The sequence below is a fragment of the Typha angustifolia genome, chromosome 15, assembly GCF_048772165.1.
Source record: "Typha angustifolia cultivar Huaian chromosome 15, ASM4877216v1, whole genome shotgun sequence".
Classification (NCBI taxonomy): Eukaryota; Viridiplantae; Streptophyta; class Magnoliopsida; order Poales; family Typhaceae; genus Typha; species Typha angustifolia.
The window spans coordinates 2,027,066-2,039,523 of NC_133253.1; the positions used below are offsets into that span (position 1 = coordinate 2,027,066).

The 12,458-nt window shown below is 43.0% G+C and overlaps 3 protein-coding genes across 3 annotated transcripts; all 3 read right to left on the minus strand.

Annotated features, from left to right (window-relative positions):
* Positions 1-408: 408 nt before the first annotated feature.
* Positions 409-5,303, minus strand: LOC140779480 (alanine aminotransferase 2). Its single transcript, XM_073124556.1, has 15 exons — positions 4,986-5,303; positions 4,498-4,548; positions 4,134-4,184; positions 3,910-3,975; positions 3,772-3,833; positions 3,104-3,182; positions 2,931-3,035; positions 2,736-2,846; positions 2,505-2,642; positions 1,856-1,930; positions 1,625-1,745; positions 1,384-1,538; positions 1,215-1,289; positions 835-1,038; positions 409-721 (listed from the first exon to the last, which is right to left on the minus strand). Exons 1-15 carry the CDS (start codon positions 5,034-5,036, stop codon positions 605-607), a joined length of 1,461 nt encoding a protein of 486 aa, XP_072980657.1. The 5' UTR covers positions 5,037-5,303; the 3' UTR covers positions 409-604.
* A 1,328-nt stretch (positions 5,304-6,631) lies between these two features.
* On the minus strand, positions 6,632-8,768 carry LOC140779478 (probable pectinesterase/pectinesterase inhibitor 13). Its single transcript, XM_073124555.1, has 3 exons — positions 7,847-8,768; positions 7,565-7,725; positions 6,632-7,383 (listed from the first exon to the last, which is right to left on the minus strand). The coding sequence occupies exons 1-3, from the start codon at positions 8,689-8,691 to the stop codon at positions 6,680-6,682; spliced, it is 1,710 nt and encodes a 569-aa protein (XP_072980656.1). The 5' UTR covers positions 8,692-8,768; the 3' UTR covers positions 6,632-6,679.
* Positions 8,769-8,950: 182 nt separating this feature from the next.
* Positions 8,951-12,338, minus strand: LOC140778959 (pectinesterase-like). The gene is made up of 3 exons (XM_073123873.1): positions 11,481-12,338; positions 11,101-11,391; positions 8,951-9,765 (listed from the first exon to the last, which is right to left on the minus strand). The coding sequence occupies exons 1-3, from the start codon at positions 12,172-12,174 to the stop codon at positions 9,068-9,070; spliced, it is 1,683 nt and encodes a 560-aa protein (XP_072979974.1). The 5' UTR covers positions 12,175-12,338; the 3' UTR covers positions 8,951-9,067.
* Between the last annotated feature and the right edge of the window lie 120 nt (positions 12,339-12,458).

Here is a 12,458-nt window from a genome sequence, read left to right on the forward strand (position 1 = left end):
GTGATATTCTATAAGCAGAGATTCATTTAAGCATTGTGACGCCGGTTTTTATCAATCCTGAGAAAGTGTCTAAATTGAAATGTGTTACAGGAGAAGCAGGTATTAAACCTGTGAAGAGATGCTAATGGCTGACTCCATAATTGTCGATTATGATTGTCTTAATTGTCTAGGTAATGCCAAGTATGTTTATTAGAACTTAGGATTCAGAAGAGGGCTCATCTCAAAGTTCACTACGAAGATTTTCTAAGTAATTTCTGTCTACTTTCTAGAGTTTTGATGTATTTAATAACTTGATCAAAATAAGCTTTCTCATCTTTCTGATTTAAGCTCTGGCAAAATCGGCATCAGACAACATGCATTTCCTTAGAAATGATAGCAATTTTATACCGCTTAGAAGACCTCAAAGCACATAACGCAAACAGTTTTAAGTCAAAACGACAAACAAACATGGTAGTTTTGTCGAACATAATCCAATCATGAGATAGTTTATGCTTGACTCATCCATACATACAAGGGTGGTGGTGAAAAAACTGATGGATGGCATTCTTATTCTTATCAAAATATGTTGAGTGAACTATAGGGTGAGAGACTCTATCCAGCCACCCTAATCGTGGAACTCCTTCATGAATGATTCATGGAAAGCTTTGAGCCTGGAGATGACGGCTGGGATCTTGTCCTCTTGTGGCAGAATCGTGCATCTAAAATGCCATGTTCCAGGGACCTTCCACACGACAAACAGAAGATAAACGGCATTAGTACAAAATGTCGACTAGAAGAACAAAAGATATCTGTACCATATAACTAGTCCATTGCATTAGTATAAATATCGCTCACCTGTCCAAAGCCAGATCCAGGAACGACGACAATTCCAGTGTCCTCAAGAAGGCGGCCAGCATAGAAGGCATCTGCTGCTTTGTTGGCTGCTTTTGCAGCTTCGATTGCCTTCTGAGGTAGACTAAGTTGTGGAAAAAGATACATTGCTCCCTCTGCCTTGTTGCAGGTGACACCTTCTAAGCTGTTGAATGCATCTTCTAAAGCCTGCATCCAATAAATGAACAAAGCTCAAATCTTCACCAGTTCCAGAGACAATAGATTGGATTTGTCATTATTAAGCCAAAAGCACGCTTTAAAGAGAAACAATACGGCAACAGAGATACATAAGCATGAGATCTTAAAAGGAAAAATGGAACAAGAAAAAGAAACTGTAAACCAACCTTTGCACGCCGAGCTAAAGATGAAAGAATACCATTTTTCTCTTTGATGTATGATTCATATGATTCATCCCCAGGCTGCAAGATCAATTAAGTAAATTTTGCCATCACTAACTATCGGTAGTATCCACAAGAATCATAAATTTCGTAAAGGGTACAGATCAGTTATCACCTTTGGTGGATTCATGATGAGGCTTGCAAGAATCTGGCCAGTGATGTTGGAACATAGGTTTACAGATGCCACCTTGTAGATCTGTTCTCTTACAGCAGCATTGAAACCGGTTATCTCCATGTAACCACCCCTTTTCCCACATTCTCCATAGTATCCTGGTAGAAACGATCAAAGGATTTGGTGACCTATAAGGAATATACAGTTCAGATTTACACACAGGTTGACAAAGTGATGAGTATACCCTTAGAGACTGACTGAAATGATACGATAGGTAGATCTTCCTCGCCATATCCCATAGACCTTGCAACCTTCTTGAAAGAGTTGAACTTCTTGTCCTCAACATAAATGTTTTCTTGGTAAACCTGTAAAATAAGTTACATAATGCATTAGTGATTACAGAGACGTCAGCTTGCAAAAAAAAAAAGGAAACTGATGTGATTAATAATTTCAATATATGATTTGGTTTTTTTACCTCATCTGCTAAAAGAACCAGGCCTTCATTTTTGCAAAACTCCACTATTTCACGCTGATTGTCCTCTGCAAGAACCTGGAAAATTTACATTGACTGTTAACAGATGGAAAACAATAACTTGCACAAAAAGACGTCCAATTATGAGTTATGACAACAATAACAAAATTATATCAAAGTTACTGTTCTTAGATGTATCCATGTATCGTAGTTAATTGACATATCCCCCCATCATGCTAAAAGGCATAAGCAAAGTTATATTTCATGACTCATGACTATTCTAGAAACCAAAGAAAACAGAATGCTCTGAGTAAGTAAACCAAAACAGAATGCTCTGAGCAATATGGTTTACTTGCTGCTGAATAAGAAAAATTCAATATTCAGAAAACAAATAAGTAAAAATGGGCATCCTGGTAAATGAGGTTCTTGCCAATGAAGAGGTCTAGGGAGGGCAAATTATACAGTCTTAACCCCATTTTTATAGAGGCTTCTTCTGCGGCTCAAGCACATGAAGACTTCAGCGCAAGGAAACAAGACCTACCATCACACAAAGTGATGCCAAGAAAAAAATAGAAGGGAGAAATCTATTGCATCCGCATACATTAATCTCATAATTTTATGGTAAATCAAAGCAAAAGATGGTGCTTATAACCTGTCCTGTAGGGTTTCCTGGATTAATCACTACAAGTGCTCTAACAGTAATTCCCTTGGATCGAGCATCTTCTAGTTGCTTCTTAACCTCAGAGAGCTCCAGTCCCCAACCTGTTGCTTCCTCAAGGTAATATGGGACCTAAAATCATACAATCTCTTATTAGTCCTTCAACTTTACAACAGTCAACTGTAGATCTAGCAACGAATTTTTAGCTCAGCAGTAAAACCATACAAGGGAGCCACCATGAAGTGCAATCGAGGCAGAATACAAAGGGTACTGAGGAATGGGGCATAGAATTCCATCTTTCTCAGAACTTATCAAAAGCTGCATCATCATATGCACCTGCAAAAGGAAAAAAAAAAGTCAGATGGCAATAACTCTCTGTTTATCAGGAAAAAAGTAGCAATTCATGGATAAAGTCAATACCCCAGGGCTTGCTCCATCTGTTAGGAAGATATCATCTGCATTGGCAGTAAACCCATCACGTGCAGTGATTCCAGCAGCAATTGCATCTCGTAAGCCTTTGATACCCTGAGACAGAAAAAAGAAATCCCTCAAGCTCATTTCATTAAGAGAAGATTCGCGCAGAATGTTCTTACTTGACTATGACTGTATGCTCCTGTGGCTCTACCAGGAATGGACCCTAGAATCTGCCTTGCTCTTGCTATAGCATCCGAGCTGCAACAATATGTTGATATTAGAATATAAAATATTAGAGCTTCTAGAGTATTCAATGACTTAACATAATATCAGAGGTCCACAACCAATTGAAGTCAAGTCTTTTTTAAGTCTATCAAAAATTTTCAGCCTAGAAGTGATGAATGCTAAAATATAAAATATAAAAATTGTCATTGTCTAACAATTTAAGCTTTTAAAATAATTGGTGAGTTAACATAACTTAGACCATATATAAGAATTTTTTCTTGATTGTGGTCACGAGTTGAGGAGAGGGTAATAAATCTTGATGCAGAACAAGAATGAGTTGCGCCATAATAGTAAGATATGCCATCTAAGGCAAAAAAAAAAGATGAGTTTCTATAATGTAATTGTCTTGAAGAGATGAAATGGGTCAGGTTCTATTGTTAGTGGCAGAGGATACTATCTGGTAGAGATGAAAGAATAAATATAAAAGTTCCTGAAACAACTGAGATGATAAATTCCACTGAGCAAGGACAACTAAATCCAATATTATTGTAGTTAATCACAAAAAGCAATATCTAATAATTACTGAAATGATAGACAATTAAAGAAAATGGCTAGTGTATACCTGAATAAGGCACGAGTTTCATCCTTGTCCAAAAGGGCTGGATGGTCGCATAAGGCAAGGACCTGGGAGCAATTCATAAATGTTTGTAAGCAAGCTAAATGCATTGTGCTGGTCAAGCATCAGTAGATATAAACTTACCTCTCGGAAGAATGTGATTGGCTTCTGACCAAGGGACTGGGGATTCCCAATGTTGCAATACAATATCTGGCAGAAAAATTGGACAATCAGAATGGAACTCACAAAGAATTCATGAAATGGAAAGACAACTTTTAGCTAAAGCTATAAATAGAATGATCAAGTTGCAGAGAATATCACTGAAAGAAGAGAACTTTGAAGAAAAAAACGCAGGAGAAATGGCACACCTCATCAAAAGGATGAGAACCTGGGTTTGTCAGTAACTCTTGTTGCAAGCGCTGAAGAAAATGGGCAAGAAAAAGGTTAAACATGGAGTTTCATCAGCAGGTATAATTTAGATATTATATTTCAACATAACTATTGCAGTCGAGAAAATGATGTATATTTATAATTTGTGTGTCTCAATTACTGATTTCAGGTTACTATGGCTAGATTATTTATAACAGTTAAACAAGAAAGCTCTATTGAAACAAAAACTGACATAAATATGATTCTTATGAATCAAACAACTGTTCATTTTAAATCAGTTATATAACTTATCCAGAATAAGCAAAGAACACAAGTATGATTGAATGCATCGCACAGAAATACCTGAGCATGGATGACAACCTCACCACGGACAGCATACTGGCATTTTAAAATCTGACGGAAGAGAAAAAGAAATAAGAGAGCAATCAAAAAAGGAAGGCCTAGAAGCAAATGATTACAACCACGTAGTAGAACTATTGGGAAAAAAAACACAAAGGAAAGGGAGTAATTAGAATCAAAAGAGAATTGCGGGACTGTCAATAGAAGCAAAACTTGGGGCCAAAGATATCGCGTTCAAATTGAATTCTTCGACAGAAACAGAGATATTGAGCTAAAATTCCAACCCAACCAACTAATCCAATCAGACGATTAATCCAGAAGGATAACAGATCCATAAAACAGAAAAGAAAAAATCCCGTGAAAGATTTCATCTTCGCCAAGTAATCAATAAATAAAAAAAAAGCGAACCCAAAAGCCAAATCATCAAATAACCCCGACCCATGAAATCAAAACCCCATCTTGTTGGCCAAACCGGAAAAAGAAAATCGCACCTTTGGGTTGATGGACTCGACGGTAACAGGAGAAGTCGCCGTGGAAGACATAACTAAAGCAGAAGCAGGACAAAAGGAGCGCAAGAGGAGGAGGAGGAGGAGATTGGAGAACCAAACACTAATGGCTACGCTCTTTCCGTGGCGAATCGACTCATATTAACGCCATCAATCGCTTATATATAGCAGTCAAAACTGTAAAAGAAAGTGGTCGCCCACAGGAAAAACCATGAGAGAAAACAAACATAAAAATTATAATATCCCTTTCTACCGCAAGCGCCGACTAGAGAGCCCACGGGACCAGAGTGGATGGTTTTGGTGTTCCATGTGAGGGGCAAAGCACAAGGTCTCGGCCGAGGAGGAGAAGTATAGCTTTGCTTCTAATAATCTATTCCAGTAATTCATATTAGAACACCTTCCAATGCCAAAGAAATGGAAAGTTGACATTTTTAAACAGGACTCCTCACACATGTCTCATTCAGAGGGGTTGAATTTATTAATTTTTATTTCTCTCTCTCCCTCTTTTATGAAGCCCATGTTATGTCGCTATAGCTTTTTACCAAACAAAGACATTAATAAGAAGGCATATTGCCACCATCATGGTAATAGATTAAAGATTTTAGGTACCTTTTTTCTTTGTAACATTTAAAAATTAATTTTAAACTCAACCAAGCTGAAGTATTCAATTCAAACTTATATAAGCCGATCAGAATCAACATTTAAAATTACACAAGATTTGATTAAAGCTAAAATTAGATTAAGTTAGAGATGGATATAAAACATTGGATATTAATTAAGTAGTCACAAATTATTCATATTCATAAGCCGTTGGAATATTTTGACAACCCTATTGTCAACTGGGTAGAAATATTTATTTATTTATTTATTGAAGAGAATTCAAATACTCCAATAATAAAGAACGAATTTGGAGTTATTTGGATTACCTGCAATCCATTGTTTTTATCTTACAATCTCTCTCACAGATCTAATATTCTAACTCATGTGGCCAGAGACACCAAAGGGGCGAAGCTAAATTTTATTACAAGGGCCCCAAATTGGTACTTTCCTTCTATAATTTTGTAACAAAAAAGTGGACCCTGTCTAAAATATCAAGATTTTTACAACATTTTTAATCGAGGTTTTGGTCCCTAATCTTAAGAAATATATATATATATATATATATATATATATATATATATATAATATATATATATATATATATATATATATATATATTTAAAATAAAAAATCTAGTTGATGGAAGAATTTTGTAGCCACCTGCATCATCTAGGTGTAATGATACTTATATCCACTTTTGATTTTAAAATTTATGGGTTTTTTATTTTTATTTTTATATACCATTGAGAAAAATGTTACATCTACGTATTTTATTTTTCTAATCGTGCATTGCATCATTTTGTCCTGATAAATATAAATAAATAATAATTTGGGAAAAAAATTAATAGAAAAATTATTACATTAAATCGCATCCTATATAAATGTATGTAGGATTCCAGAAGCTGGTAGCCACAAAAGTGGTTTCGTTTTATCTCTCATTTATTTAGTAAACAAAAGAAAAGTAGGGTCTAATTTCCTCTCCTTCTCCTCTAAATATATATTGCATTAATTTTCCCACGACCGTATAGACATATACCACCCATTTCATGCAACCATACAAAAAGTATATGGTGACCAAGTCAGCGAGTATACATCCCAAGTTTCACCGGCGCTCCGGTCGCCGGAATCCAGGCTGCCCCATAGAGGAACCTCTCCGGCGTGTACCGCTCCGCCTCGTCCCGGTCGATGATGTGGAATCCCGGCCACGTCACGCGACCGGACACGTGGGCCCCTCCGCCGACGTTGTTGAATTCAGCATAATACAGGGTCGAAAGTGCAAAATTCCCATCCCATGGCATGTATCCATCCGGATGTATGAAGCCTCCTATATGGGACTCCATGATGATAGTCCTTGCGTACTCCTTCCACGGCCTCCCGAGGTAACTACGTATCGAAGTGGATGCGTTGGGCTGGGAGAGGGCGGCGTCGGGGAGAATGCGGCACCGTTGGATGACGAAGCCGGTCTTTTGCCGGCGTTGGATGCGGCCGTGGGCGGTGACGATGTTCTGTTGGTTGGCAAGGGGGCGGCGGACGACAAGGACGCAGTTCTGGAAGACCGCGGAGGCGTCGCCGAAGATGAAGTCGACGGTGCCGGAGATGATGCAGCCCCGGTAGAACTGGCGGTAGACCTGGGCGTATAGGGTGTCTTGGTAGCCCTCCATCCGGCAGTTGAGGAAGACCGACATGTCCGATTTTACGCGCAGGGCCACCGCCTGGTGCTTCGCAGCACCGGCCGTGTTGCGGAAGCCGAGGCGGATTGCCATGAACCGGTCGCCGGAGACGGCTGCACGCATGCAATTCCACCATCCAGATAAGTACGTACTTAATATTTCACTTATATATATATATATATATCTATATGAAACCTCATAGTAGTGTGTTTAGTAATGTGCAGGCAATGAGTAAGGATATGGTAGTTGTTATTGTTTTTACGAGGTATATATTGTAAATAATAGAATGCTCACCGAATGTGGCAGTTTGCCAAGTCCTAGTCCCGTCTACAAAGTTTTTGCTCCCTGTTATGATCGACTTCCTCGATCCATCACCGTACATGGTTAAGTTCGCCATCTTCCTCGTTACGTTCACTGTCTCTTCATAAATCCCCGCTTTCACATATATCACATATCTGACATTTTATTAGAATATTCAACTCTGACAACTACGTAATAGCTATATATCTAACTGCGAAAAATTAATCAAAGTACATAAATGCTAGGTAGGAACAAGCTAGCTAGACTTGTATATACCTTCCTTCGTATTTTTCCGGCATGGCCGCCAACGCTGCCGAGATGTTGTCAAAGTCGCCGCTGCCGTCCTTTGCCACCGTAACGTTCGGGTTTAGCTTGAGTTTACTTTTTCCTGTGAGGATCCTACGTTCCCCGTTCGACACCCACGAAGGGATTCCATCCTCCGCCCTGAGAAGCCGGCGGCGGCGGCTGAGCCCTGGCATGTCGAGCACCGACAAGAAGCTCCTCACCTGCCCGATGATCGCGATCGCGTTGCTCGACATCTCCTTCGCCTTGCTCATCGCGGCCTCCATCTTCTTCTTGACCTCCCCTTCGGGGAACCCGTCGACGCACGCTCCTTCGAACGTCATCACCGCACTCATCCACGCCTCCATGTCGTGCGAACGGTCCCTGATGTGCTCGACGCCGTCGCCCACGACGCTCCCCAGCGACCGATTGAGATCGTACTTGACGTCGTCGAAGAGCATCATGCAGTCCTCCATGGCGGTCCGCACCCTGCTGTCGTTGCTCTTCAGCAGCCGCGATTGCCCGAAGGCGCGGCTAGCCTCGTCCACCACCACGGAGATCGCCGCCGTGAGGACTTCCTTCGGGTTAGTGGAGTTCTCGGAGATGACCTTAGACAGGCTCGACTCGCACGTGCTGCGGTAGTCGGTGGAGGAGCAAATCATCTTCACCGACTTTGACGTCGAATGCATCGATCGAGTGGAGAGGCTGGTGTCGTCATCTGAATCCATGTAGATAGAGGCGACAGTGCCGACGATGAGCAGGAGGAGTAGGGAGGCGGAACAGCCAACGACGATAATCTTCTTGCGACGCCGGCCGACGTCTTCTTGGAAGGAAGACATGGTGGAGGAGAAGGGAGGAAGGGTTATGTGATGGTGGATTTAGGACCTCTTCCTCCTTCTCCTCTACCTTGATACGAAATTGGCTAAGCGCTGCAACTAATATACAACGTAAAGTTAAAATATATAATGTAAAATATTATATGGGAGAGAGAAGAAGAAGAAGAAGAAAGCCTTCTGCTCCTCCTCTATCTTTGGATAAGAGGAGGGGTGGAGAGGGCTTTGAGGTTCGTACGTATGAGTCTCTTGTGAGTATATATATTAATAGATTTGGAAGTTAGTTAGCGTTGTGAGGCGAAATGGCCATGCTGGTACGTGGTCATCTTTCACTGATACAGTTACAATAATGTCCTCATGATCGAAACATACAAATACAATATTACTCCGATAAACCCAGGTCGAACGGAATCCCAGTGTTGTCCAACCAACCGGACCCTTGGATAAAGTTATCCGCCGTGAACTGCTCCGCCTCGGTGGCACTCGTAATAACCTTAAACCCCTTCCACCCTACCCTCTGATCCGTTCCAGACCCGGGCCCAGTATTCATATACTCACCGTAGTAGAGCGTGTCGAGCCCGAACTCCCCGTCCCACACGTGCCACCCGTCCGGGTTGACCGCGTCGCTAATCTCGCTCTCCATCACCACCGTCCGCGAGTACTCCTTCCAAGGCCGGCCCAGATAGGTGCGGACCGAGCCCACCACGGGCGCGAGATCCGAGGCGGCGGTTATCCGTGACTTGTGGATGGATATCCCGGTGGGCTCGTCCGGGTCGTTGCGTCCTTGGGCCGTGATCATATTCTTCTGGTTCGGGCCGGGGAGACGGGCCTGAAGGTCGCAGTCCTGGAGGACGGCGGCGGCGTTGCCGAAGACGAAGTCGACGGTGCCCTGGATGAGGCAGCCGCGGAAGAACTGGCGGAGGGAGTGGAGGTAAAGGGTGTCTTGGTACCCGACGATGTCGCAGTCGTAGAAGGCCGAAAGATCCGAGCCGACGCGGAGGGCCACTGCCTGGTGCTTCGATGGCCCAGCCGTGTTCTCGATGCGGAGGCCGCGGCCGAGGAACCCGTCGCCGGATACGGCTGCAGCCATCAGTCGCGCATGCATGGAAAAATTAAAATGTTCACGTACGTAGTTGACATATAAGTGGGGAAGAAATCAAATGATGTTAAATGACAGAAACACCCCCCTTATAGAGTATGAAGTTAATTTATTAATATTTATCAGTTTACGGTCTCTCATTGAGACGATGCATACGGGAAAAAGAAAAAGAGATGAAAGCTGTCCATCTCTTAGGATGCCTTCAGTCGGCGGTTCGGCCCTTGGGCAGTGGGCCTAATTATTCGTTGAAAGCTGTCGACTACTTTGACAGAAAAGAACAATATGGCAAGGAAATTGAATTTTACTTTCTAAAATCTCCGGAGGCCACCGTTGCTACCTATATATATATATTTCTACCTCTCTATCTCCCTCTATCTTTTCTCTTTGACTTTTGTTAAACATGCGTGTATATATATATATACATGCTACGAGTTACAATTTAAATTACAAAATAAGCCTCTCGATTCATCTCTTCTACTAATAAACTTTACCCGCTCGTCCAGAAACAAATGAGCAAATTAATCGCCTCTTTTGGCATTATCTGTCGTCTAGCTGGAAAAGTATCTACGGAGAAAATTTAACAAGTCAGCTAGGCGACAGATTAGGCTAATTGGCTATGAGGCAGGCTGCCTGTTGGACTGCCGGTGAACAGATGCACTTTACAACGGGTTTCTGTCGACGATGATGTTCTCATATGGCTAGACACTCTAAAATTAATTCCAAAGGACGTGTTAAATGTGACAGATATCTATATATATATATCACGACCGTCGGTAAATTCCCTTACTGGATTCACGCGGCTTCGCTTGGCTCCTCTATTGGAGCATATCCCTCCTTTTGTGTCCAGGTAGTCAATTATCTTACAGAAGTCACGGGAAAGCAGTACTTTATTTTAGTCCACAGATGACAAGATTGGTTTCGGAAGCAAATAAAGAGTACAGCATGTCCGCGACCAAGCCATTAAGAACACTGCCAAACTTCACATGCAACTACGCAAGGGACCCATCTCCAATAATTCTCAAGTTCACATTTGCCAAGATCTGTTAACTCCATGTCTTCCAATAGGAAATCACGTCAACAAAGCTGAATGGCCCTTATAAACTACTTCCGCTACCCCTTATGTTCCAAATATGAAACATTTATCTTTGTAGCGTGTAATATATATTCTATAATCAATTAATAATAAGTCTACTTCATCCCTATACTTTGCATGCAATCAAAATATTTGTAATTATATTTATATATATATATATATATATAGAGAGAGAGAGAGAGAGAGAGAGAGAGAGAGAGAGAGGTGATTAGTGGTTACTTACCTAAGGTGGCGGACTTGAAGGTGGTGTAGCCATCCACCACGTTTCGGTTCCCGGTGATTACGGTGTCACTCCTCCCATCGCCGATGAACATTATATTCTTCTTCTTCTTGGACACCTCCACGTTCTCTTGGTACACTCCGGCCTTTATCCTTATCACCCATCTTTTCTTGCTCTTCGCCGGTGCCGCATCCACCGCTTCCTGCACGGTTGCGTAGTCTCCGCTCCCGTCCGCCGCCACAACCGCGTCTGCCTCCACCTCCTCTGTTGGTCCCACCAACTTTCTCCTATCACCTGATTAAAACTACGTCCTCTGTAAGCTTATTAAGCTTTTAAAAATAAATATTTGAACTATTTCATTTAAATCAACGTTAGTATGTCACCTTTCGCCATCCACTCTGGCAACCCCTCTTTGTCTACAGGGAAGCCCACTAGACGCCGCGCGGTTTTCAATGCAACGCCTTCCGCAGAGGAGTTGGTCGTCATGTTCCTGATCATGGCGAGGGCGTTGCCACACATGTGCGTCACGTGGTCCAGCCCATCGGCTATCCCTGCGCGGACTCCCCGGTCGGCGCTGTCGTGGGAGAAGCCGTCGGCGCAGGACTCCTGGTTGGTCATGGCGGCGCTGACGAGGATCTCCACGTCGGCGACAGAGTACCGGGTATTTCCCTCCCGGAGCCCGGCATCGGCGTGGCGGAGCTCGTCGAGGGAGGAGTCGAACATCTCGAGGCAGTCAGCGAGGGCGGTGGACTCGCGGGCTGTGAGGTTGCGGCGGGAGGCGGAGAGCTGGCGGACATGGAGGGCGGAGCGGTGGATGGCGGAGAGGGCGAGGGAGAGGGAGGCGTGGATGACGTCGGTGGGGTTGGAGATGGAAGCGAGGTGGGAGGGGGAGGAGGAGATGGAGGAGAGGCAGAGGCCGGGGAAGCGGGCTGCGGCGCACGTGGAGCGGAGGACTGCGTGGGATCTGGCGGCGGCCGAGAGTGAGGAGATGGTGGCGGCGATGGCGACGAGGAGGAGGAGTAGGAGTAGGAGGAGGGAGAAGAGGAGGGTGTTTCTTCTATTTGCAAGGTGGGTCATGGTGGAGAAGAAGAGATGAGAGAGGGGATGTCAGTGGTTTGCAAAAGCAAGTTACAGTCTTTATAGATAGGCCTTCGATGGCTCCGGGTCTTTTGATAATACTAAATAATATAAGGAGTAAATTATTATTGTAATTTAGGGGTGGAAATGTAAAATAAAATTTAGCATATATATACGGGTACGACGACAAGCGATAAGTCCCAAACTCTGCTGCTTGTTGAAGCCGGCGGCGTATATAGGGCGTTGTGTGTTCCCAGTTCCCACCCGCCTTCTCCATGACTGAT